Raw genomic sequence first — 27,215 nt, 5'->3', positions numbered from 1 at the left:
TGATTTTATTAGCCAAATATTAATAAGGCCCTTGTTCCCAATTACTGATGTAATTATTAATTCCAAAAGGAAAGATAGTAACTTTTTTTTACAGATGTATTTATTTATTTATTTGAGAGGGAGAGAGTGTGCACATGAGCAGGGGGAGCGGCAGCGGGAGAGGGAAAGAGAGGGAGAGAGAGAATCTTCAGCAGACTCCCTGCTGAGCCCAGAGCCAAAGTGGGGCTCCATCCACACCCTGAGATCATGAGCTGGGCTGAAACCAAGAGTCATGTGCTTAACCAACTGAGCCACCCAGGTGCCCCCAAAGATAGTACCTTTTTAGGAGAGAAAACACATTCTTCTTAATGTGATGCCCTGAGAAGGACACGTCATCACTTAGGTAGTGTTCTTGCCAAAAATCCATGACTTGAATCTAATCACAAGGAAGCATCAGACGAATTGCCACGGAGAGACCTTTCACAAAATAATTGACTTGTACTCTTCAAAAGTGCCAGTGTCTTAAAAACAAAGACAGACCAAGAGACTGTTCCAGATTAGAAAGAAACTAAAGCACATTAATACTAAATGCAAAACATGATCCTGGATGGGCTCCTGAACCAGGGCAAAGAAGCTATGAAGTATGTTATTGGGATGACTGGTGAGATTTAAATAGATTAAATAATAGTATTAAACTAATATTAAATTTCCTATTTTTGATAACGATCCTGGCTTATGAAAATAATTGTCCTCAGTCTTACAAAGTCCAGATTGAAGTATTGAGGGGTAGAAGGGCACAATGTTCAACTTATCCTCAAACAGTGAGGAGGGACAGTACATATTTATATATAACTATATGTAAATATATACATTTATATATAATATACTTTTTTTTTAAGATTTTATTTATTTATTTGACAGAGAGAGACACAGTGAAAGAGGGAACACAAGCAGGGGGAGTGGGAAAGGGAGAAGCAGGCTTCCCGCTGAGCAGGGAGCCTGATGCGGGGCTCGATCCCAGGACCCTGGGATCATGACCTGAGCCGAAGGCAGACGCTTAATGACTGAGCCACCCAGGCACCCCTATATAATATACATTTTATATTTACTTGCCACAATCATGTTGAGGTTGATTTTAGCTCAGTAGTGTCACTGGGGAAGGTACGATGGCCCTTGTACCCTCTCAGGCCTGGAACTGGGGAAGCTATTGTAGAGAAAAAAACAGCACTGAATTTAAGACAGAAGGTCTGGAGGGGCACCTGGGTGGCTCAGTCGTTAAGCATCTGCTTTCGGCTCAGGTCATGATCCCAGGGTCCTGGGATCGAGTCCCACACTGGGCTCCCTGCTCAGCGGGAAGCCTGCTTCTCTCTCTCCCACTCCCCCTGCTTGTGTTCCTGCTCTCGCTATCTCTCTCTCTGTCAAATAAATAAATAAAATCTTTAAAACAAACAAAACCAAAACAAAACAGAAGGTCTGGGTTTGAATCCCAACTCCACCACTTACTCTGCTAACTTTATGTCTCTAAACCTCATTTTCTTCTATGGAATGGGGATGGTATTATAGACCTTTTCGAGACTGATTGTTAAAAGATGTGAGAAAAAATAGTGAGCACTCAATTTTAGTTGAATCTCAGCCTGCCTATTTGCCCAGCCAGGAGTAGGCTACGAGATCTTTATGTTTCAGCCTCTTGTAACTAAAACTTAAAAGGGCATAGTCAAGGCCATGACATTTATGGTTGTGTAGTTTGTGCATTTTTTAGCCCCCTCAAAGAAGGGTACATGTCCTTCTCAGAACAAAGCCTCAGAGGCAAATTCCATGTTGTACTTAGCCTCATCAAGGTTTACATAATTGTTCTTTTGGAGATCGCGCAGAAAGTTTAATATTAAAGCAGCCTGGTTTTATTTAAAATTCACCTTTAACACTCCTTGTTTACTTCTGTTTTGCTTCCCAGGGAATACAGCTGGGCCTTGGGGGCAATAGTAACTTAAGATGGACATGGATCCACTTTCATTCCAGAATATTTTTATGCTTCTAACAAGGAAGAGGAAAAACTTAGACCAGTGTATATTGACCAAGAATAAATGGGATGTGTTCCAGTGCTATTTTATCCTTAACATTCTCTCTACTTTCTTTGGAGACCAAGAGTTAAGAAGGAGAAAAAATATTTAGAAGCAATAGTTCGGAAACAATGTCCTCCAAAGAAGGCAGCTAAATGGCACCCTGACATGGTCAGTATCCTTGTCAGTAGGCTTTTTACTGTGAGGGCTCCTTAGTCATCTCTGCCCTCTGCAAGTGGTCTGAGGACATTGTGGAAGGCATTTGGGGTCAGCCTGAGTTGTCCAGCTCCACGGATAGGAGAAGAAGGGAAGAGGTTGGGGAGCCCAAGCTTGTCCTCTGTTTAGGGGAACATCTTAGCATGGGGGAAGAGAAGAAGAAAGACTAGGTAAATTCACACACCCTGGCATATATAATCCAATAACCTGGGGAAGGTGAGTATCATCCCCTTTTTATAGACGGGGAAACAAAGGCTGAGAGAAAAGTAAGTGAGGAGCCAGGATTCAAACTTAGGTCTGTTGCCAAAGTCTATGTGCAGTGAAAACACACTGGAAGGAATGATTGTTCTATGAAATCACTGGGTGAGATTAGGTGAGACTCTAAGGAATTTCCAACTCCCTGTTTTCTAAACTCTCGGTACATGGTTAAATTACTTTTGTACAAACCCTTGACCTTGGGGAAAAGTATATCCTGAAGCCCCATACTTTGTAAATATTTCCAAAGAAGGCAGAGCAGCCCCATGGGGGCATAGATGCTGGGCCGCCAGGTAAACTCACACTCTCTGGCTGAGAGAATCAATCCCACCACACCCCAGTGCCACAGCCATGCAGCTCAAGTTTGAGCCTCAGCAAAACGGCAACTTGCTTTATGCCATGAGTTTTCCTGATACTTGTGAATTGTTAATACCTCTTATTTTGAAACTATGAATGCTAGGAATTTAAACATACAGTATTTAAAGGAAGAAAAACACCTGTTTTCCTGAATTCCACTTGGCTAGACAACTTAGGCAGGATGACCCACAGAAGTCAGACCTCAGTTCCTTCTGAGGAGAAACACACACAGCCTTCCTACGAGGAGCCCCATCCAGAGACGGGAGAAAAGCAGATGCCGGCAAGATCAATTCAAGTCATATATTCATCCAGGCAACAAATATTTATGAAATGCCTTCTGTGTGCCTGGCTCATTGGGAAAACTTCAGTGAATAAGACCAGCGTGGCCCCTGCCCTCATAGAGCTTACTGTGAAGAGATTGACCCTGAACAAATAATCACATAAATAACATATAACCACAATTAAAATAAATGCTCTGAAGGAAAGAAGTGCGCAAAATAGGAGCACCTAATCTATTTTTGGAGGGACCCACAAAGGCCTCCCTGAAGAAGTGATACTTCAGCTGAGATAAGTACTGGTGGGGCACCTGGGTGGCTCAGTCCGTTAAGCATCTGCCTTCGGCTCAGGTCATGATCTCGGGGTCCTGGGATCAAGCTCCACATCGGGCTCCCTGCTCAGCAGAGTCTGCTTCTCCCTCTCCCTCTGCCCCTATCCCCCACCCCCCACTCATGCTCTCTCTCTCAAATAAATAAATAAAATCCTTAAAACAACAAACAAAAAAACAGGACTGGTGTTAGCCAGGCAAATAGGGCAAAGTTTTCCAGAAAAATTAAAAATGGCATGTCTGGGGCGCCTGGGTGGCTCAGTCGGTTAAGCGACTGCCTTCGGCTCAGGTCATGATCCCAGGGTCCTGGGATCGAGCCCCGCGTCGGGCTCCCTGCTCCGCGGGAAGCCTGCTTCTCCCTCTCTCCCTCACCCTGCTTGTGTTCCCTCTCTCGCTGTCTCTCTCTGTGTCAAATAAATAAATAAATAAAATCTTTCCAAAAAAAAAATGGCACGTCCAAGGGCCCTGAGGCAAGAAGTTGTTTAGCGAGTCCAAGGAACTTAGAACAAGCTAGTAACACTGGAATGTAGAGAGCAAGGGGAGACGAGCACAAGATGAGACTAGAATATTGGATAGGGCACGAAGGGCCTTCTGGGCCCTGTTAAGAAATGTCAGCTTGATTCCAAGAGTGAAGAGAAGCCATCAAAGTGGTTTTGCATAAGGTTGCTCTGCCTGAGGTGGGCAAGTAGTTTGGCGGAGGACCAGAGAGGTCCCGGGAGGGGTCATGGTGGCGAGGGTGTGGGTTGTGCAGCGGGGAAGGCTGTGGATAGAACAGAAGCACTTTGAAGATCAGTTTATCAGGGCTTGGGTAACTGAGTCGCAAGTAAGGCTTCAGGGTTCTGCCGTTGCTGACACGGACATAAATGGAGAAAGATCTGTAGAGAAGGGAAAAAGCGCAGTTTGACTGTTGAGTTGGAGATTCCTATAGTGATGATGATGAAGATGAAGATGATGATAAAATAATAATAGTTACCCCTAGGGGGAGCCTGGGTGGCTCAGTCAGTTGAGCATCTGACTCTTGGTTTCTGCTCAGGTCATGATCTCAGAGTTGTGAGATCAAGCCCCAGGTTGGGCTCCGTGCTCAGCATGGAGTCTGCTTTAGTTTCTCTCTCGCCTTCTCCCTCTGCCCCTCTCCGCCTGCTCTAAATAAATAAATAAATAAATACATAAATACATAAATATTAATATAATAATAATAGTAGTTACCCTTAGTAACCTGATCCAGGAACCTAATAATAATACTGTGAGCCAGAACATCTTGCATAAGGCATTGTGCTAAACCCTTTACATAAATCGCCTCACACAGTATTCCCAACAGCCTCTGATACAAGACCTCCCATGCCTACCGAAGCATAAAATCCAAGGCCTTGCCAACTGGACCAGAATGGCTGAAGTCCACTGGCCAAGAGTTCCTCTCCCTTGGACAGTGCTTGGTCGGGAACTGCCAACATTTACCTCTTTGAATGTCTTGTATTACTTTAATAAACTCCAAATTCTTCTTGCTCCTACTCCAAGTCTTCCCTATTCCCCTCTGTTCAGCCAGTTCTTTCCATTCCTTCAAAATCATTTTCATATTTTTCAGAGTAGCATATGCCTTACAAAAACTACATTTTACTAAAAGACTTTCGTCCCCCTACAACCATTCTCCACCAGTAGCAGAGTAAAATAGAGCACATTCCCTGGCTTAAAACCCTCCAGATGCTTCCATTTGCTCTCAAAGGCCAAACTCCACATTGTTCTGTGGTCCAGCCTACCTTCCAGTCTCCTCTACTACCGCTTTCCCTTACCACCCACATTTTACCTCTAGTTCTCAAAACAAGCTTTTCCTGCCTCAGGACATTTACACTTGCTGTTCTCGCTACCTGAACTGCTTTTCCCCTAGACCTTTGCACAATTGCCTCCTTCTCATCCTTCAGGACTCAGCTAAGAGGCCCTGAGTAGAGTGGGCTGCTTCCCTCATCCCCCCAATGCCACTGTTTCTCACAGCATCTGATTTATTTCTGTGATTGTACTCACCAAAACTATAATTGTTTTTGTTGGCTGGTTTACTGTTAGGCTTCCTGCAACTAGAATGTCAGTTCATGGGGGCTGGGCCCACGTCTCTAATTGCACTGTATCCCCAGAGAGTAGCCCACTTCCAGATGCATAGTAGGTGCTCACTGGAATTTGTGTTGATTGAATGTTGAAAGGGCCCTGATAGGACATCTCAAGGCAGCTTTGCTTCCTGTTTCCTTTTTAGACACTCTGTAGTGTTTGTTGTACTCTTTTTCACTTTACAGTTGGGCCCGGTGCTATAAATTTAGAGGGACTTTACCTGAAAAGATACCTGAAGGTTGAAGAAAAACATACTGAGCATATTATTTGAAAGTGTAACTTAGTACATTGCTTAAAAACAAGTTTATTCTGTTTCCCAAATTTCTGGATACGATGTAGTTCAGTCCTAAACACCCTGCTAGAAGAGGTGCCGTTATCCCCATCTTCTAAATGAGGAGATGGAGGAAGTGATGCTCTAGTGAATGCTGGTGCATCTGGGAGTCTGCAAGTCCTCAAAGCTCACCACAGCCGTGCTCCTTTGCCTGAACTCCATATACTTCCCGAATCCTGTTGGGGCTAATCTGTGGATTTGGATGAGAGACCTTTATAACTTCTTTTACTTTTCCTCAATATTTTTATTTTTGGAGGGTTGAAAGAGTGGTACAATGAACATCCATTTACCTTTTATGTTGATTTACTGGCTGTTAACATTTTGCCACATTTTGGTTTATCTATTGATCCACCTGAATACTTTTTTTTTTTGAGAGTTGAGAGTAAGTTGCACCATCAGAATCCTTCATGCCTAAAAATACTTTGGCCTAAGAATAAGGATATTCCCATACATACCACAATTCATTATCACACTCAACAAATTGATCCTTAACAGAATATTCTCTAACATGTCCCAGTAGTATCCTTTATAGGCGGCTGGGTCTGTTTTGAGCCAGGCTCCAAATATCACACTTTGCGTTTGGTTGTTGTATACTCTTTGGTCTCCTTTTACACAGTTCCCACCCTTTCCTCGTCTTTCATAATACAGACATTTTTGAAGAGCCCAGACCAGTTTTTTTGTAGAATATCCCATAATTGGGGTTGTCTTAATTATTTCCTCATGATCAGAGTTCTGTTAAATCCTACTGGCAAGACCACTGACTAGATGAAGATGTACACTCCTTCCCAGCACATGACAGCAAGAGGCGATAATGTCAGTTTGGTCCCATTATTGGTGATGTTAAGTGTGATCATTTGCTTAAGGTAGTATCTATCAGATTTCCCCATTGCTCTGTTATTAGTTAAGTAATCCAGAGAGTAAAACTTTGAGACTGAATATCCTATTCAGCCTTTCACTCAAGGGTTTTAGCACCCACTGATGGTTCTTACCCGAATCAGTCATTACAACAGTAGATTGAAAAGTGGTTGCTTTCTAGTTATACATTGCCTCTACATTTCTTAACTGGCCTTCTTCTGCAAAAAGGACCTTTCCCTTCTTCCTCCCCTCCTCTTTTATTTACTGTGGACTCCGCACTTTTTAAAATTTCATGCCTATAACCCATTTTTGTCATTTTTTTAATGATCATGTCCAAAACGTAGCCAATAAGAGGCCTCTTCACACTGGCTTCTGTGTCCTTTTGACGTGTTCCCGTGTGTGTGCGCACGCGCGTTTTCCCCCACTCTGTTTTTAAGCATTCCCTTACTTTCTTATAAAAGATGTTCCAGGTTCACCTTGTAATTTCCTTGCCATGGTCCTCTAGGACTTTCCTCCAAAAAAATTCTGGTTTCTCTCGGTAGGGAGTGGGGAGAAGCATTAAGAAATCAAGATCTGGGTGCTAATATGCTGATTACTACTGGGGTACCTGCTTCTAGGCCCTCTGACAACAGAGCTAGAAAATTACATAATTTTTTTTAGAAATACGAGTTCATAGCAATACCTCAATTTCCAGTCCCTCAGAATTCTTCCTCTCCTCCTATTCCATAACTGAATCACTCTTCTCCCACAGCAAGAACCCTTATTCTGAACATGGATATATTTATTTGGTCTATCATACAACATACACGAAATTGTTTTCCAACAGAATTACTACAATAGACCAACACTACAACAAACTAAGAAATTAATTCAATATTTCTTTACAATTCTTTTTATACTAGAATCAATCTCCCAGAAGATATTAAAAATTCACATGGGTTTTTTGCAAGTGTTATATTAACTTGAAGTATAGTTGCATTGTTTAGGCTCATTGCTTAAATCAACAAAGGGAAAAAACTAAGACAATTTTAATTTGTACAATTTTAATATGCAAAACTTGAGGACCAGAGAGAACCAAGAACAAAGGACCTTTTAGAAATTGAGTGACCACAGATACTCAAATTACCTTTGACTTGTACTCCTGTAACCACCAGTCAAGTCTTTGCCCAGGCCCTACCTACTAAAATTGGACTTCTTCTTAAGTCATAAAGGAATAAAAAGCCGTTCAGAGGAGTTCAGCTGACTTTTTCCCTCTTGCAGAGCACTTGCGGAGTTCAGTGATTGATCGGAAAGACTTAATCATCAAGAGGATTAAGCCCAAGCCCCAGCAAGGGGATGACATCACAGCACTGGATGTGGAGAGGCAGATTGAGGCCTTCCGCAGCCGCCTGACCCAGATCCTGGGGGAGCCGCTGGCGCCCCAGCTCCAAGACAAAGTGCACTTGTTGAAGCTCCTGCTCATCTATGCCGCGGACTTGAACCCTGACGCAGAGCCTTCTCCGAAGAACTGGAGCAGCCCCTGAGGTCCTTCTAAGCACTGAACACCAAGAATACCTCCTGAACTCTATCTCCAACTACTTGGAAGTTCTGAAAGTATCTGAAGTAGTTAAAAATCTTACAGGACCAAACCTATCTTATTTATCTGTAGGTTATAATGACTTTCTAACTCTTTAGTAAATATCTTTTTTTGATATTCTATCCTAGCCTGTTCTCAAATACGGCTTAAATATACAAGGTGTATATATTTTTTAATAAATTATTTATCTATACTTTTTTTGAAACAGGTAATACTATATGCACTATATGTTTAACATTTCCATTAAGCCCTCTGAACAAATTCTGGACATCGATGTATGTCATTCAAGGTACTGACGACCTGTTTCAGAAGAGAAAGATATACTCATTTCTCCCCGATGGATCACAAACATCCTATATCACAGCTGTTATATTGCCGATGAATTTGACTTTGTGGCCAGTCCGTTAAGATCTAATGTAATGGGGGTGGGGGGTAGAAACAAAAAGATTGAGTGTGTTACAAATAATTTGATGTTAAAAGGATACAATAAAAAGGCAATGGTTTTTCAAAATACCAAGTTTACCATGCTTAGGTTCTATGACCGTGAGTAGGCAGAATGTAAGAACAACTCTTAAATACACACACACACACACACACACACACAAAGGCTATCCACATTTGAGAAAGCAGTTTAAGAAGTTTATTGTCAAAACAAATAAGAGATACAAGCATAACAGAAGACACAAATAAATTAATTATTCTGATCATTTTAGACTCCAGGACTTCTTTTTTTTTTTTTTTTTTTTTTAAAGATTTTATTTATTTATTTGAGACAGAGAGAATGAGAGACAGAGAGCACGAGAGGGAGGAGGGTCAGAGGGAGAAGCAGACTCCCTGCTGAGCAGGAAGCCCGATGCGGGACTCGATCCCGGGACTCCAGGATTGTGACCTGAGCCGAAGGCAGTCGCTTAACCAACTGAGCCACCCAGGCGCCCGAGACTCCAGGACTTCTTGCCGGAAAAGTCAGCTCAGCTCCTTATGTAGACGTGATAGTATCCAAAACAAAAAAACAGTGGGAATTTGAGACAGTTTTTTAAGACAATGACTGAACACATTCATGGTGAGGAGAAATAAAGTGGCTTCCTTAGTTCCTTTCCTCAGGAACATATATTTATAAAAGTATGCAGCTCTTTCTGGGGAGCAATGATTTCATGTAGAAAAATTTTAAATTCTTCCACTTCCCAGAAAAAAAAAAAGTCTTATGCCTGGCCTGAACAAGAAAATCAAAAGAGAAAAAAAAAAATCAAAATAGGGTAACGCTAGTTTCACATGAACCTCAAGACTACCATCTAAATGTAGGTACCACCTTCTGTACTTGAAAAAAGTTTAACATCCATTTATCTATACCAAACCAGTGGACTGAATTTTCTCCCGTAGGAAGTTTTCAACCAAATTGGAGGTAAATCAATTTCATTTTAAAAGTGCAAAATAGGATATGCAAGGCTAGTGTTTGTTCCGTGACACATAAAAGCGAAGCATCCCTCCAACAGCACTGGCCAGAGGTGCTCTGGTAAGACACAGCTGGCTGCAGGACGAAGTGACCTGTAAGGCCTACCAAACACAAGGACACTCCAGTCTCAGCACAGGAAGGGGGGATCCCTGCCAAGTCTGGCTGCCAAACAGATCTCAGGTCCCCCAGCTGACAAGACTGGAGCACACAGAAGTGCAGAGTCAAGAGGGTCAAAGTCTCAACTAGTTGGGCACACCTCTACTCCATGATTTGTCCATACACATGTTTATAGTGGTAAAGAAATCACGAAGCCTCAGTTCTGGAACAACACAAACATTATTTACTTGGTAAGCAATGATCAAAGATCTTGTCTAACGTAAATGATACAAAATGAATAAGGAGGTCCCCCATACATCACTGCTGGGATTATTTAAACTAAACCATACAAAATGGCTTCTTCCACACAAGGACAAGCTTTGCACTAACATTTCTCGAAAACCAATTACATCTCCAGCTCTAGCCTCAGTTTAAGAAGTTTAAAAAAAAAAAAAAAAAAAAACCTTTCCTATGTCAAAGCCAAGGTAAAAGGGGAGTTGGGTACAAGACACCCTCTATCCAGAGCCCCTGGAATACAAAGAGCTCTAGAAGCCAGTGGGTGTGAGCACATTTAAGTCACGGGGTTTGAGATTATGGGTCCTTGGTGGTGGTTTCTTCCCTTCCATCACTGGGATGTCCATCTTGGGTGGCTTGAAGGTTGCTGGATCTTCAGCCATTCGGGTGGCCTGAACACGGATCAGTTCCATCGGAGAAGGCTTCTCGGCTCCTCTGTAAGCCTGGGTGGCAAAACCTCCTACAGAAGTAAACCAAAAAGCAAATTATTTCAAAATTAGTAGGCAGCCCCCAATATACATGGTAAAATGCCACCCACATGGGTTTGTTTTTTGTTTTTTTTTGAAGGAGCAGTCTTACCTGAATCAGACTTCTGGAGGGATCTTGGTCCAAAGAGGCTCCATTTATCTGCCAAGTTTCTGTCCTTGTCCCCACTGGCAGAATCCATGGTGCCAGGATTTGGGCCAGGCAAGGCTGTGGAAGGACCAGAAGTGAACCAGCCTCTGGAAGGGAAAGAATAAAGCATATCCTTATATCCCCTTCCTATGCCTCTAGAAGTATCTCATGCCAAGAGACTGGAACTGCCAACTCCCCCTTCTCCCTCTGAAACCACAGGCTTAAACTCCAATTCTGTATGCAGCACTAGCTTTTCTAGAAGCACACTGCAGCTCGGCAGGCTCACCGGAAGGGCTCACCTGGACTTTTGCTTAGGGGAGGAGTGGGGGCTGCTGCTTGGGGTGGACTGGGCTGAGGCCGGCTGCTTCTCTTCTCTAGTTATCTCTCCACTCTGTAGCTTTAGTTTCTGTTCAGATGGGTAAGAAAAGAAACTTCTTTAAAATGAGAGCAAATATAAAATAGCTAGTCTGGGTATAAATAACTTGATTCACACTTTAACACCAGGCAAAAGGAAACACATTAGTAGGTAGAATAATTTTGGATTATAGAACAGATACTCTTTTGATTTTGCCGTACTAGACAAAATTCCCCTCTTTAAGAAAATCTATTCATTCTACAACATATCTCAAACAGCTCTGCGCTAAATACCACACTAGAGCTTTTACTTTTGGAGAAGTAATTTTCCCACTTATTTGCCCAGTAAGCGGAAGAACCAGAACTCAAGCTGGAGGCCTTGTAGGCCTTTTAAGTAGGGCCTTGAACTCTTAGGCTGCTTCTCCCACCAGCTACAAGCCCTGCCCTTCCCAGTGTCTCAAAGCCAAGACTCAGGCATGTTATTCCTCTCCAGCTAAATGCTTTCTCTGTGGCACCTGTCCCCTTCTCTCCCTTTTCCCTCCCACGGCCAGTCACTCTGGGTGCCCTGGGCATTGTAAACACACCTCTAACATATAGACTAGCTGTCTAGGAAGGGAGAGACAAGTCTACTTCTCAGTTCTTCTAGGTCAGGGCCCCTCCACTGTCTCTGTGCTCCATGTCTAGTGAGCCCAAGCTACATTACAAACAAATGAGCATGTCTAAATGTTCTCACTCACCGTATCAATTTATGTAAGCTGGCATTTCAGCCATCCTCAAGTTCTACTCATGTGGCCAAGATGCAGAAAATGGGCCAAAGTCAACTCTACCATTCTACAGAGTGAACTGCTCAATTGAGGAATTCTGACTCACACCTATCCTGGGAAGTTCTCAAAGACTGACAGTGCCCCTCTCCGGAAGTATCTGTCTTGTCTGAGAGATTAAGCTGGTCACCAACCCAACCTTGATCCCCTACAGCAGTGGTTTTTACACTTAGAATGCAAAGAATCATGTGAATTGCAAACAATCCACAATGTCTCATATCCTTGCCCACGGGCCACCAGATCTATATTACTGTATATCCTTCTATATATTGTGTATCATGATCCCCCTCGTGAGCCCCTTCAGGAGCCAGATTCTCAGACAACTTTCGAATATGGAGGGAAAAAACCACCAGGAAATAGGGAATCAGGAGACTTGAGTTCTAGTACTGTGACTGGTTAACTATACAACCTTGGACCTGTCTCTGCATTTATAAGACATAGAAAAATAGTATCTCCCTCCAAGGATTAGTACAAAGATTAAGTGAACACAAGTGCCTCATAGGTCATAAGGCACTATTAAGTACCAACTGGTATTCCCCGACAGAAAATCCCTTGAAACTCATTCATACGACTGTTCAGTCATCATTAACCTTATCAAAAATTATTCTTCACTCGGTTACCATTTTAGAAATGAAAAGGCAGAAACATTTCAATTCTACATTTGATTTTAATTTTGCAAAAAGGAAACACAGAGCACGATGTTCCTTTCCTGCTGAAGTGTTACCTCTGTTAAGACTGCCCAATTCTCCTCTCCCTCAAAGTCGGTCACTCTGGTACACAGAGTACCTGCTTCGTTGTTCATAACGTGCTCACACACATCACATGTGTAAGCTCAGAGTCTCAGCTGCTCCTCCTAACCATAAAGAAACAAGGCGGATACCCCCACTTTATAGACGGATAAGCAGAAACCGCCAGGCTAACAGCTCTGGAGCTTTCAACCAGAAAGCGCCACCAGGGTGGGACTACCCAGCACTGAACTGCTCGCCCGGTTCTTTCCACTGCTCTCCACGACGCCCAGCTAAATGAGCCGGTAACGTCTAAGCCACAGCCACATCTCAAGCTATGAATGGAGAGGGCTTTTTTAAAGTTCCTAAGAAACAAGCTTACGTGGAGCGCTTCTGCCACTCGAAGGTACTTGGTCTCCTCGGTGGTAAGGCCCTTGTGGGGTGTGTAGCCAGCATCGCTCAGCCCTGCCTGCTGCTCAAAACGCTGAATGCTCTCCTGGGTCTGTTCTGGGAACAGAGGAGATGACAGTCATGCCCGCCCCCCTCTCCCCCCGCAAACTGGGGGGTTCAACACGGACATCCACTCTCCTCCCCAGACGCAAGAGACCACACTGACCATCTGAGGAAGAGGGGTCCCCCAGACAAGCACCACAGCAGTAATGCTGAACCTCATACGAAAGGTCTCTAACGAGAAGGAAGCCTTCCCTCACACCGAGCTAAGAATAGGTTACTCCCAAAGGGAGTGTCGGATAACCTCCAGGGAACATTTTTTTTTGTATTTCGAAACGCAACATGGAGGAGGCGGCTGACATTCAGAAAAGTGCAAGTTCTCCAAGCGTAAAGCTTCCTCAGACAGACTCACCACCCTCGTCATCCATGCACAGACTTCCACCAAAGAGAAACAGGCCACTTCTAGGCTGGACGGCACCAACATACCAATTAGACCCAAGCCACAGAGACCATGCCTTGAACTAGCCAAGGCCTACAGACCCCACGTTGCCCATGTATGAGATCTGCCGGCACGGTGCCTGGCATAACAGACGGGCCGAACTCAGTGGTAGGTCCGTCTGACCTGACATCTCCTCAGTAAGTCAGTTATACCGTGGAATAACTGACAGCTTCAACTGCACCCCCACTACATACTACTCCCCTTCATCCAGGAATGTGGCAGCTGTGGACCAAAAGCCTAGACACCAGATGTCCTTGATGACTTAGTCATTCCCCTTCTAAGGAACGATTTTATTATCATTAGAAATAGAAGCAAAGAAAAAAAATGCATAAAGATGTTTTCCAGTCTTCCCAGGTAGCCTACCTGAAAATGTAAAAAGCGGGATTTACTGAATACCAGGATTTTAAATGCAGTTATTGTTTGTTTGTTTAATTTAAGACTAGAGCAACAAAGTTCATGGCAGTATCAGTTAAGAAAAATAGAACGGTACGTCTGCTCTACCTGTGATTATATAAAAATATGCTTAAAAGTGGAAGTGACTAGACCAGCTAAGGATGTGAGTGACACGGCACACTGGGGCTGTTACAACATTCCATACTGCTGATGAGCAGTCTTCTCCATGGAGAAGTTAATGCTGGGCTAAAAGAGCACTGCTAAGCTCTCGAACACCGCCACAGTATGTTCTCAAGCTGGCAAACTACAAGCGGTATTTGCTGATTCAAACGGTGCCTTTATGTGTGAATAAAAACAGAGTCCGAGTAAGAGTTTGGACTTTTGGTTCTTAGGTGAATTTTCCAGGAACTGCCCAAGACAGGCTGATGCCCTCCCGGAGCAGATAAACAAGAGCTTCCGACTTCAAAACTGAGCCAACCAAAGAACCTCTCTGTGCTCTGCAGAGCTCTGTATCTAATAGGTGGTGAACTCCCCACAGCATCCAGAAGGGCCCTCCAGACCCGACAAGCTCATTTACCTTGTTACAAGGTTTTAAAAGAGAAGAAAAAAAAGAAAAAGAAAAGCAACCTCTCGTTTTCTGGTCTCATTAGAACCGCAAACCACATTCTGAAAGCTAAAGATGCTTGAGACACCAAACTAGCCTCAGGTCCAGGAAGAGAAACAACTTTGAGCGTTTCAATTTAAAAAAAAAAGAAGAAGAAAAAGAAGAAGAAGTGCAGGGCAGGTGGGAGATGCCTCGGTGTGTCACCTTCTCCAGGAGAGCCTGAGACAGTCACAGCAGCGGCTCCCAGCCACCGAGCACTGGGGCCATCTAAACCTCCCCTCAGCCTACCAGCCAGATTCCTCATTTCATGGACAGGGAAACAGTCTCAAGAGTTAAGTCAACTGCCCGATGCCACACTGACACATATGGGAAAATAAGACTGTCGTCAACAAAGCAGCAGGAGCGAACCTAAATTAACTGAGATGCTTCATATTTGGCAAATCTTCCACCTAAACGGATCCTCGACACCGGGGCGTCAGCAACCACGCGGACAAGTGCCAGGCAGTCAGGCCATGCCATGCTAAGGCACGGGAGGCTGCAGAATCCCGCACAGCCAGCTTGCAGGAAGCCCAAACCTTTCCCACCCCTACCGCATTCTATCCTGAGGATGCAAAGTGCTTACTTGTGATCAGAGAATTCATGATGACATGAGTCGCTTTAGCCTTCACCACAGGGGCTTTGTCCACACTGTCAGTGGCCGATGACAGGGTCATGGCAGGGGAGGAGACACTGGCCTCCCCTTCCTCCGTCTGTTCAAGAAAGGTAAGAGGGCGCTTGAGCAGGGCAGGGGAGTCACATAACCAGATTTACTCCTTTGGGGGAGAAGTTACTGAAATACCTTTCATCTGATACGTAAGGAAATATGTGAAAGCGGGCTGGTTGTCTCCACCCAATTACATAGGTATTATCCATAGTGACAACACACAAAGACATTACATGCATAGTGTGAATTTGTAAAAGTGGGAAAGCCAGAATTTGAAACACTGAGGTCTACTACCTTCCCAGCCCCTGTCTGTCCAATATCCCATACTATTGTGTCCCTAGGAATGCAGAAGAAACACTTATTACTAAGCCCCAACCATGTACTAGGCACTATGCTGGCTTTTGCTTCATCACTGCATTTGTTCAGTGGTTCTCGAACTTTGCTGAGCATCAAAATCCCACAGGAGGACTTGTTAAACAGATGGCTGGACGCACCCCAGAGCTGATCTGGGCGGGCCAGGGGGTTGGCGGCTCAAGAAGTCACGTTTCTAGCAAATTCCCAGGTGATGCTAATGCTGCCAGTGCCCAAGACCACACTGTGATGCCCATGACTCTGCAGGTTCAAATGATGGTCTTAAAAAAAAAAAAAAAAAAAATCTAAGTAGCTTCCAATCTCTCACACGAGAGAGCTAAAACCTAGCACCTTCTGTAATCTAAACACCAGACACCATGCTCAGGAGCAGCAGGGAGAAGAGAACTGTGTTCATTCTGTTCTCTGCTTCTACAAAGGAACCGAGGAGAAAGATGGTCCAAAAGGAGGACAGCAGAAGAAAGTACTGAAATGCCGCATCCCTGTTACAAAACAGGATTTACATCTTTTAGCTGTAACCCTGCTCCAGTAAAAGGGATCTCTGTTTTCTTACTTGGAGCGTGGCTGACGGTTTGGACACCGATAGGACAAACGAGAGAATGCGTGCAGTGAGTCAAGCCAAGCTTTCCTTTGAGAGAGCAGCTGCCCCAGACTGTCAACTGCTCCAGCTGGGGCGCGCAAGAAAACTGGAAGCCCGTCCCCTGCCCAGTGGAGTAAGCAGCAGCCTTTCCAATGAAATGGGTGTGCCCCTTCAAAGCACGATCAGAAGCCATGCTGGGGGCGCCGGGGTGGCCGAGTCATCCGACTCCTGGTTTTGGCTCAGGTCATGATCTCAGGGTCGTGAGATCGAACCCCAAGTCGAGCTCCATCAGCACTGAGTCTGCTTGAAAGACGCTCTCCCTCTGCCCCTCCCCCCACTTGAGCCGCACCCCACCCCGCCCCCCGGCCCCAAATAAATAAAATCTTTGAAAAAAAGAAGCCATGCTTGTTTTCTGCCTTTGTCCCTGGAATCCGCTGCTCTGGCCTCAGAGCCAGGCTGCTGGGCCCTTTCTCCCTAGCACTGCCTGTACTTTCTACACTAAATGTTTTCTCTTCAACAAATGACTGGGTCAGATTTCAGTAGATAACTGACCCAGGGAACTGCCCCCGCCCAGAGCTGTAGGGGATGCTTTCATAAAAGCAGCTCCCTATTTGAGGGCTTCATGGCAGGGGAGGGGGGCCCTCACTGGAAAGGAAGGAATAAATATAGTTCTACCAAGTGAAAGTTAAGCAAGGAGCCAGGAGTCACACTATCAGCTACACACCCAATGTGTCAAGTCTTTTAATGCTCTTCTATGTAATCCCCACAACACCTCCATGATATAAAATATTCTCATCTCTCAGATGGGAGACACTGGGACTCAGGAGTGAAGCAGTGTTCCCAAGGTCATTGCTAGTACATAGTCCCTTAGGGGATTCACACCCAGGTCGGCTTCAGCAGCTGCTTGCAGTGCACTTCCTGCCCCACCCTGGGCTGTCACAGGGCTCAAGTTCAGTGAAACTAGCTGCAGGTTAAATGGCCTCACCCAAATTTGGCAGGCCTAGTTTATTTGGGCATGCTCGGCAGCTGGAGAGTCAGAGGCGAGGGAGACACAGCCCCTGCAGTCAGGAAGCATGTCTGCTCCAAGCATGTGAGAACCTATGAAGCCAAACTGCACAAAAGGGCTGGAGAGCAGATCAAGGTGCAACTAGGGTGTCTGTGTGTGTGTGTGTGTGTGTGTGTGTGTGCGCGCGCGCCTGTCTGTGTCTGTCTGTCAGGTGGGCCTTAGGAAAGAGGCGCCCGAAAGAGAAGCTTTTACAGAGGATGGCAGTGGGAAGAGGCATCTGAGGCAGGAAGAACAGCATGAGGAAAAGCACAGCATGTGTTCAAAAAAGAGCCAATTTTTCCCCCAATCACCCAATGAACATTTTTGGGGGGGATCTACTTTATGCCAGGTCCTCTGCTAGATACTGCAGATGGGAGTACAAAATTGGCCATGGCCCCTGACCTCAAAAAGCTAATGGGAAGTGATAAAATAACATAGGGATTATGACAGGGGTCCGTGATACAGGGGAGAGCTCAAAGGGAAAGGTAGTAGTCTTATCGAGAGGATGGAGGAAAATCCTCACAGAAGAGATGTCTGAGCTAAGACTTAAAAAGATACCATTTATCAGGCAGCTGGAGTGGGAAGAGGGGTGAGAGAACAGGATGCGGACTATAAACATTCCAGGCAATGAGCAGTGTGACACAAAGACTTAGAGGCGTAAGATCCTCAGTAAGTGCATGAAATCTTAAATAATTCGCATGGTTGGATCACGGGGCAGGGGGATGACACAGAAGAGTCTCAGGTAGAAGACATAGCCATTCTCTGGGGCGCCTGGGTGGCTCAGTCGGTTAAGTAGCTGCCTTCAGCTCAGGTCATGATCCCAGGGTCCTGGGGTCGAGCCTCGCATCAGGTTCCCTGCTCAGCGGAGAGCCTGCTTCTCCCTCTCCCTCTGCTCTGCCTACTTGTGCTCTCTCTCTCTATCTCTCTGTCAAATAAATAAAATCTTAAAAAAAAAAAAAAGGAGGGCGCCTGGGTGGCTCAGTTGGTTAAGCGACTGCCTTCAGCTCAGGTCATGATCCTGGAGTCCCAGGATCGAGTCCCACATCGGGCTCCCTGCTCAGCAGAGAGTCTGCTTCTCCCTCTGAGCATCCCTGCTCTCATGCTCTCTCTCTCATTCTCTCTCTCTCACATAAATAAGTAAAATCTTAAAAAAAAAAAAAAAAAAAAAGACATAGCCATTCTAGTTTGAATTCACAAGGAAAAAAAGGTCCACCAACTCCAGCTGAGGCACTGAAAACATGCAAGGATTGGTGACTGCCCAATTCTATGGGGCCAGGAGCCACTGAAGGCTTCTGGAGCAGAGGAAGGAAAACGAAGAGGTTGGGCTTGCCAGAAGCAGTCAGTGGAGTCAGATACCTTGGCGAGGTGCTGATACTTGCGCTCTGGAATCACTGGCTTCCAGGGGATGCTGCCCATGTCCGATGGAGGAGGAGTCATGGGTGTAGGGTCCTCGAGGGCATCATCATAGCTGAATGCCCGGCGGTACATCCCGATGGGCAGGGACATCTTGCCTAGAGGCCCACTAGGCTCAAGAGCTAAGAACAGAGATACCTGTCAGGATGGGTTCAGCAGTGGAACATGCTAGTATCTTTAAATTCATCTCTAGACAGGAAAGCTCTCACTCTTATTCTGGGACAGAGCAACAGCTCGTTCTGGAATAGCTAATCCACTCAAGGAAAAATAATAGTACTAAGTCCTTTCTTTACACCTTACACTTTGAATTCTCCATTTTACCCATTCAGAAGCCCTAATCCACTTTTATGGAGTAGAAAAAACAAAGTTCAATTTAAATTTACTTGAGCAAGCTCATACAACTTCAAAGTACAGTTTAGAATCCAAATCCAAACCTATCTGATTTCAAAGCTATGTTCTTTATGCCACAGAAGCTACCCCACAGCAATGCCACGGCTCTCAACTCATGCAGGACTGAAGATATGAAGTTCTTGCTCCCGTTTTATAGATAAGGAAACTAAGGCCTAGAGGTAAAGTGATTTGCCAAAGCTCATACAGAAAGTAGCCAGCTGGAGGGGCGCCTGGGTGGCTCAGTCGGTTAAACGACTGCCTTCGGCTCGGGTCATGCTGCCAGGGTCCTGGGATCGAGCCCCACATCGGGCTCCCTGCTCAGCAGAGAGCCCGCTTCTCCCTCGCCCTCTGTCTGCAGCTCTGCCTACTTATGCTCTCTCTCTATCTTTGTTAAATAAATAAATTTTTTAAAAATCTTAAAAAAAAAAAAAAAAAAGAAAGAAAGAAAGTAGCCAGCTGGGGCTCAACTGCAAATCTTCTGCCTTCCTACCTAACTTTACCAAAAGAAAACCAACAGTGCTATTACAAGAAATATTTAAAACAATTTGCTATCCAGTGTCACCTCTAGTTTCGAGCACTCTGTATGACTTAAACAGCAGAGCCAATTTCCATCACAGAAATTGCTGACAACCACTCATAGAACACTGCCAGTCGATCCTGCCATTCCTGTTCACTGGAATGGACTGGTGGAATGGCCCACTGTGACGCAGGCACCCTATTTCAAGGGCACTCTCAGTTCTGCCAGACCAGGGAGCAAAGTTTATTTTGTTTGTCTGCTAATCCTTTCACAGCAGAACTGATGCCCAGATCCTGCCTTCAGCAGGATGTTTTCCTGCTTAAAATTATATCGTAACTCTCTAAGACATCAACTTCAATGGCAATAAATCCCAAACCAGCAAAGACACTTCATTTAAACAGAAAGGAGAACAAGCAGCTATCATTTTTATTACTATTAATAATTACTAACAAATCCACAGAAATAAAGAATTGGTGGTTGCCAGAGACTGGGATGGGACAGAGGAGGAGTCACTGCTAATGGGTACAAGGTTTTCCTTTTGGGGTGATGCAGTGTTCTGGAATTAGATGGTGGTGATGGCTGTACAACCATGTGAATATACTAAACACCACTAAATGGTTCACTTTAAATGGGAATTTTATGATATGTGTATTCTCTCAATTAAAACAAACATATAAGCAAATAATGATTACCAAATACCCTTCCTTGCTGGGCAGCTATAGCCCTCATCTTACCTGACCCTCATTAGGCAGATATTCTTCCCATTTTCTAGCTCAGGAAACTGAGGCATAGGTCTTAAGTGACACCCAGCTAGCAAGGTGGGGACTGCATAAGAGATCTAAGCCAGTGTTCACACTTTACATGCAACACTCCATGCTCCCCACGCTACAAAGCTTTAACCTTATGGGCGCAACCCTATGGCCCAGATGGTTACAGGGAGTTTATGGTAATCACAGCAACAGTGGAAGACAAACTAAAACACAAACTGATGATGTTAGAGACCAGAGATGGATACACATCAGGAGACATGGGGGAAACTCCTCTATTAATCCACTTAATTTGGAACAATTTCAAAACATCTTAGGGGCGCCTGGGTGGCTCAGATGGTTAAGCATCTGCCTTTGGCTCAGGTCATGATTCCAGGGCCCTGGGATCGAGCCCACATCGGGCTCCTGGCTCAGCAGGGAGCCTGCTTCTCCTTCTCCCTCTGCCTCTCTCCCTGCTCATGCTCTCTCTCTCTGTATCTCTGTGTCTCAAATGAATAAATAAAATCTTTAAAAAAAAAAAAAAAATCTTAAAGACTCCTCCCAGCAGCCATCCCAATAGCCCTCCTAAAAATAATAAAGTCAGCTAAAATTCTGTAGGAAATATACTCCTACAGAGAGAGACCAAAAAATTGTCTGTGCAGTAAATATATATTCATCACTAACTTTTAACTCACATTTTCACATATGTTATTCTTAATCTTCACAGCAACCTTGAGAGACAGGCACTATCTGACTGAGAATCAAAATCTGAGTGATTCAGATTTGATTAAAAATCACTGGCCCTTCCCACTAAAACAGTCCTGGGAGGGATCAATGACTTTAGTAACCCAGAAAGTATTGCCCTACACAGGCCCAGGATTCATTAAACGTTGCTGTGAGCATTTTCCTAACCGCCCAAGTTTAATCTACCTTTAAATCAGGCCAGTGCCTTTTTGCCCAGACCTCCATTCTGCCCACCCCCAATCCCCTCCAAAAAGGGGAATAAGTACAATCGTTTGGTACATATTACAAGAACCAAACAACTTATTCTGAATTCTTATTTGATATCTGTAGGAAAGTGACAAATTTGGCATACCTTTAAGTATGAAATGACTGTTCTCTTTCAATTTAGGGTTTGGGTTCATACCCTGGCTGGGTGGTTAATAAGGTAATATTTAAATGATGCCAATCTATTAAGTTTAAATACTTGCCTGGTGGCAGAAAGTAACCATTAATATATGGTTGAGAAGAAAAGTGGTTTCTGTTTAGCTTAAAACACTAAGGGCAAAGCAAGACTTTATCAAAAAGAATTAAGTTTACCAGGCACTTCTGGTTGTCTCGAAGCCATTGAAAGACTGGGATCCAGATGCTTTTTCTATATAGAATTCGGAGCTGAGTCCCTGCCACCTAATAAAAATAACAAAGGGCATTTTCTTACAGTGAACACCAAAGAATAGCTCCAGTGCTGTTCTTCTGACAGGCACACAGAGTTTTATGGCTTGTTTACAAGGCTGAGGCACACATAAAAGAGCCAATGGGTGACAAACATGCCAACGGAAATTAAAAAAAAAATTTTTTTAAGGAGAAAGTCAAAGGTCTCACCTGTGGCTGATCTTAACACCTGTGATGTGACAAAGACACTATATGTGGTGAAAAGGTCACCTTACCCGAGTGAGATGATGTGACGATTATGCTGACAGACAGGTATTAATGAGGAACATTGTCCAGCTGCTGCAAATGAGCAAATCTGCTTGGGAAGAGTCCATTTCAGAGGTTCTAAGAATAACAAACAACCAGCATTGGTATAGCCCTTCAGAGTCTGCCAAACACCTTCCTGTACCTTCATGTATTCTCCACAACCTTGCAAGAGTGATTATACACATCATTTTTAAGTAAGTTAGGACTTACTTAACCAACAGCAACGGGCTATATACCATAATGGGTAAACTCATTCTTTGTTGCTAACACTAATACTCCTAAGGGTTTTATACAACACTTATCTTGCATTTTAACCCTGCAGCAACTCTGCAAAGCCCACATTATTTATCCCCTAAAATTTTAAAAGAAGGAAACTAAAAATCAGGAGATGTGTTTATGTGAGTTGTCCAAGGTCACAGACAAGTGGCCGGATCTGCAAGGCAGGTAGTTCCACCCCCATTTTCAGGGGAATTAAAACAAAACCCCGAAAAGGCCAAGTTATTTGCTTTTCAACTTGCTACACTGCCCCTCTACCTGATTAAGTTCAGGGGACAAACTAGTTAGTTCTTCATTAAAGAGCATCGAAGAAACCAAAGTTCAGCCATCCTCCGGGTCCAGGAAGCATTCAGACCCACATACATCCTTTCCACTTCCCCTTCCCTTTCCCTGTTCCCACTCCCCCCGCAGAGCTCACGCAGCTCCTTCACAGGATACGGAACAAAGCCACCAGGATTTGAAAGGCCAGGTCTGACCCAACCCCTCCCGCCCCGCGAGACTAAGAAAAAGGAGATTAAGGCCGGGGCCGGGCACAAGCCGAAGGTCCTCCGAGGGCCGGGCAAGGCGGAGGCGTGGGGGTGAGGGCGAGGAACGAGGGTCACGGCCTAGGCCAGTCTGAGGAAGCCGAGGCGAGGCCCGGTGCGGGGGACGCAGAGGGACCATCAGAGAGAAGTCCCACTGGGAGACTCCAGATGGTGGGGCAAGAGAGGCAAGGCGCGGTCGGGCCGAGCTCTGCGCCTGAGGAGGGGAGAAGGGAGAGGGACCGAGAGGCCCCGGGTCAGCGCCTTGGTGGAGGGGCCAGAGGCGCGCCCCTTCGGATGCGCGAAGGACGCAGCCCCAAGGAGGTCCAGGCCCGGTCCGTCTGTTACCTGTTCTTCCGCCCCCGCCCGAGCTCCAGCACTAAAGAGGCTCTGAGGACCCACGTCTCACGAGACGCCGTGGCGCAGTAGGGACCCAAGCCATGATGTGAGCGGCGTTATGCCCGTGGCGACACCTAAGGCCCCAGGTACCAACGAGGGAACACTGGCCGCCGGGTCGGCCGGCAGCCTTCCCGCAAAGCCTTCCGAGGTCTCGTCACAGCACGCGAGACTTGGCCCGAGAGGCCCTCGGGGCATGCTGGGAGCTGTAGTCCAAGGTCGGGAAGGCTCCAGGACTTTACGCGCAGGGTGAGTTGGGGGACCACAGTCCCGAGTGTAGAACCAGCCATCTCCCTGAGGAAAAGCTCCCCTTTACCACCATCCTGTGCCTTGGTCTGTGACAGGCTGAGGAAGATGGAGACAGCACTGCAAAGTGACACCCTCAAACTCGTTTCGCGGAGGGGAAGTTGGGGCCCAGAGAGATGAGAAATCACTTGACTAATAAGAGGTGAAGTGAGCAGGCACCCCCTTCCAGAAACAGCTGGGTTAGGCAGGGTTCATACTAACAGCACAACCGAGGAGCACCTGCTCTCCCCTCGGTCCTAATATAATTTCCCTTTCACACTAAGGAAAGTGACACTTGGAAAAGTGCCTGCTCAAATGTCACATTCTGAAGGAACACTTCTTTTTTTTTTTTTTTTGCCCCTAAGGGGTTTACAAATATGACAAAACAGCAAAGTTGAGGAAGTAAAAGAAGATGAAAAAAGAAATCTATCCCCGTTTCTACCCCACGTCCAAAGCTTGCCATCAAGGCTCATCTCAGGGGGCCTCTGAGGACTGATCTCACATTTAGATTCTGCATGTGACATGTGCTGGGCCTACTGGCAGGCCCCACAGGCTTCACTCCTGCAACTTTAAACTTTGTGTGCCATTACCAACCCACGGTGCTTGAGCGCGCCATGAATTCATGTCTTTTATGAATTCTAGAATTAGCTTATGAAAAGCACAATTACACTGCGGTGTGATTTTTGTGTGTGTTAAAAGTGTTACTTTGGGGGCGCTTGCGTGGCTCAGTGGGTTAAGCAGCCAAGTCTGGATTTGGATCAGGTCCTAATCTCAGGGTTGTGGGATGGAGCCTCATATCTGCTCTGCTATGAGCACAGAGTCTGCTTGTCCGTCTGCCTCTGTTCCTCCCACCCCCTCGCTGACACCTTGCCCTCCTCCACAAAAGGATAGGCTACGCGGCACATTTCAGTCAAGGGGGAGAAACAGGACTTTGCACCCTTATATAAATGATAAGCATCAGCTTGTTTTTATCACCAAATGAAACTGAAGTCTTTCCTGACTCTCTGACTAAAACAACTTTATCCCTGACTTTAATAGTACAAATTTCTGAACTTATGGCATATGTTGATCATCATCATGTAAGAAAATTGCCGTTTCCCACAAAAAACAGACTAAACTTTTAACCTTCACGATCTTATGGTGTTTTCCCCTTTAAATGGGTGTTGTATTTTTTACTGAGGAGCAAATTATTTTAAAGCCTGGTGTCCCTTAGAAGACTTCTTTGCAAGTAAACCACTTTTTGAAAGGGTCTGGTTGCATAGCCGAGAATTCAGTCATAACTGAATCCACAAGGCCCAAGAAGGGTACGTTTTGAGCTGTTTGAACTCAGGCCATCTTTTGCAGCTTCTGGGGCGGATTTCTTGTAGCTTTTTTTCCTTGTGCTTTTTTCTGACTCTAGTTTTGGTTCATAGCCAAGCCTGCTTCCAGTTCTATGCACAGCCACTTTATTTCCCCAGGGGTGGCAGCATCATTGGGAAGTTGGTGCTTGAGGTCTGACTGTATGGTTAAGTGTTGAGGGGCAGACAATAGTCAAGGGTCCCTGTATGTGACCGAATCTGGTTGCCTTTTAATGTACGTTTATAACATACACTTACTATGAAACTAATATTCTAAGTGCTTTTGTCTCCGAATTGCCTTTTTGCACTTAACTTAGGCATTTCATACTTTAACAAATTTGGAGCCTTAAAAATTGGAATTGACCAGGATCTCTCTTGCATCCACCGTGGATGCCCCAAAGCATCCTACATTCCTACTTCGTGGGGGAGGAGGCAGGCAGCAGGACGGAATTCTGCCTGCCTGCCTGCCTGCCTGCCTGCCTTTCTCTGGACATCTGCCCTCTCTGGCCAGTCCAAGCCGTCAGAAAGGCCCACTCCTTAGACAGACTTGCCAACATTCTCAGTGACACATCAGCAGACAGGAACTTGTTTACTGAGAAGGGAGCAAGTGGGGCATTTGCATTTCTGGGGTTTCTAGACTGGGAGTTCAATCTGGAAGCCTGCCCCACATAGCATCATGGATGAGGCATTCTCATTGCCCACTCAGCAGCAGAGAAAACTAACACTCTCAAGGGGACCCTGGCAAAGATACCTCAGCCAGGAAAAGGCAGAGTTGAAATTCAAGCCCAGGGCTGAATGCCCTGCTGATAGTTTGGCTGCAGGCTGTCCTTGGCCTCAGCTCCTCCACTTTTAATGTCCCAGGGACAAGAGAGTTAAGGCACAGTCCCGCAGAGAAAAAAACTAGAAGTAACATCTCCCTCTAGTGGTGAGGGGGAAAGATTTCACTGAAGAGATAATTAAAGGAGGTTGGGTCAACTGTCCGATGGTCCTTAGAGACCAGCTTCTCCAGCCTGATATTACAGGTGGCACAACTAGGTACAGAGAATAGAAGGAACCAGGCCAATGTCACACAGTTAGTCTTGGGGAAGTTAATTAAATAGAACATGTGTTCTTGTGTCTTGGCATGATGCTCAGGGCTTGGGATACACTGGGGAGGATGTGCTCGCTTCGGCAGCACATATATTAAAATTGGAATGATACAGGAGAGATTAGTATGGCCCTTGCACAAGGGATACATTGGGAAGGAGGACACAGTCCCTGATAGTTATGAGCTGAATTGTGCCCTCCCAAAAGTCGTATGTTGAAGTCCCAAACCCCAGTGACTCAGAACAGAACAGTACTTGGAGATAAAGTCTTTAAAGGATAATTACATTAAAATAAGGCTGGTGTCCTTGTAAGGAGAGGAAGAAACCCCAGGGTTGCACACACACATAGATGAAAGGCCATGTGAGGACACAGTGAGAAGGCAATTAACTGCAAGCCTGAGAGAGGACTCAAAAGAAACCAAACCTACCACCATCTTGATCTTAGACTTCTAGCCTCCAGAACTGTGAGAAAATATATTTCTGCTGTTTAAACCACCCAGTCTATGCTGCTTTTTATGGCAACTCTAGCAAACTAACATGAGGAAACAATGACTGATTATGAATAACTACATATCAAATGTCATGAAGCAATAGCACCAGGTGCTATGTAATAGAAGGACTGACTCTGGAAGGTCAGGGGAGGCTGCCCAGAGAAGTAAAAGTTATAGCAGCAAATAAGTAGGTGGGAGAGGGTGCTCCGAGTGGGGCACGAAGGTAAGAGCAAAGACCCAAAGGTAGGAGAAAGCTCGTGTCTGAAGAATTGCGAGGAAGTAGAGCTGGGGGTGGGGTCTTTGAGGTTGGCAGAGCCCCCATTTGGTTGGGCTTTACAGGCCAAGGTACAGAGTTCGGTCTTTGCCCTGAAAGCCAAGCAGGTAAGGGACCATCTCAAAGTAGATATAGTGTAAACGACTCTGATGTCAGCCTTTGGTGACAAAGGGAGGGGACAGTTAGAAAGGTTAGTTGCAATGGGCCCTGGTGTGATTTTGCTAGGCTAGGTTTGGTTAGGCTAGAATGGTTTATCTGGATGGCAGAAATCAGTGCATCTAAATGCAGTTGGGAAGAATCAAGCAGAGATGGAGGTGTGGAAGATGTGAGTGAGGGAGGGGTTAAGAGCCCTGAGGGGCAGGAAGGGGCACCTGGCATTCAATAAACCACCTAAGGCCTAGGAGCTTTTCAGGGACCTATAAAAAAATCTGAGTGCTAAAAGTAAAATCATTGCCTCCAAAAAT

At 45.2% G+C, this 27,215-nt stretch overlaps 2 protein-coding genes and 1 non-coding gene across 8 annotated transcripts in view; 2 read left to right on the top strand and 1 right to left on the bottom strand.

Annotated features, from left to right (window-relative positions):
* Nucleotides 1-9,573, top strand: part of SIMC1 (SUMO interacting motifs containing 1) — a 91,765-nt gene extending 82,192 nt beyond the window's left edge. For 3 of the 4 annotated variants that reach the window (XM_045900877.3, XM_064596546.1, XM_064596547.1), the window contains one exon: nt 8,009-9,573. In XM_045900877.3, the coding sequence (XP_045756833.1) occupies nt 8,009-8,271 (263 nt within the window). In that variant the 3' untranslated portion in view covers nt 8,272-9,573. The other variant, XM_064596545.1, reaches the window with a different exon arrangement.
* KIAA1191 (KIAA1191 ortholog) lies at nt 8,942-23,449 on the bottom strand. Of its 3 annotated transcripts, XM_045900827.2 has the most exons (9): nt 23,232-23,449; nt 22,056-22,164; nt 21,709-21,795; nt 18,679-18,857; nt 15,248-15,374; nt 13,062-13,186; nt 11,079-11,185; nt 10,744-10,886; nt 8,942-10,624 (listed from the first exon to the last, which is right to left on the bottom strand). In XM_045900827.2, the coding sequence occupies exons 3-9, from the start codon at nt 21,734-21,736 to the stop codon at nt 10,416-10,418; spliced, it is 918 nt and encodes a 305-aa protein (XP_045756783.1). In that variant the 5' UTR covers nt 21,737-21,795; nt 22,056-22,164; nt 23,232-23,449; the 3' UTR covers nt 8,942-10,415. The 3 variants fall into 3 exon arrangements, with proteins under 3 accessions (XP_045756783.1, XP_045756792.1, XP_045756812.1); XM_045900836.2 differs by lacking the exon at nt 21,709-21,795 and having other exon boundaries at nt 23,232-23,444; XM_045900856.2 differs by lacking the exons at nt 18,679-18,857; nt 21,709-21,795 and having other exon boundaries at nt 23,232-23,444.
* A 2,610-nt stretch (nt 23,450-26,059) lies between these two features.
* Nucleotides 26,060-26,166, top strand: LOC123836600 (U6 spliceosomal RNA). The gene has a single exon (XR_006789003.1). It is a non-coding gene; the product is annotated as a U6 spliceosomal RNA (small nuclear RNA).
* The last annotated feature ends 1,049 nt before the right edge of the window (nt 26,167-27,215 follow it).

The sequence above is a fragment of the Mirounga angustirostris genome, unplaced genomic scaffold (assembly GCF_029215605.1).
Source record: "Mirounga angustirostris isolate CCGP_5_RB_7025 unplaced genomic scaffold, mMirAng1.0.hap1 SCAF_7, whole genome shotgun sequence".
NCBI classification, from domain to species: domain Eukaryota; kingdom Metazoa; phylum Chordata; class Mammalia; order Carnivora; family Phocidae; genus Mirounga; species Mirounga angustirostris.
Note: the sequence above shows the minus strand (reverse complement) of the source record. Positions and strands in the feature narration are given on the sequence as shown.

Bases quoted from the DNA above. Each gene is read 5' to 3' on its own strand.
- KIAA1191 (XM_045900827.2), bottom strand. From the start codon at position 21,736: ATGGCTTCGAGACAACCAGAAGTGCCTG. The intron at 18,858-21,708 runs GTAAACTTAATT...CTCTGTTCTTAG, and splicing joins GAGACAACCAGAAGTGCCTG to CTCTTGAGCCTAGTGGGCCT. The intron at 10,625-10,743 runs GTAAGACTGCTC...TTACTTCTGTAG, and splicing joins CCTCCAGAAGTCTGATTCAG to GAGGTTTTGCCACCCAGGCT.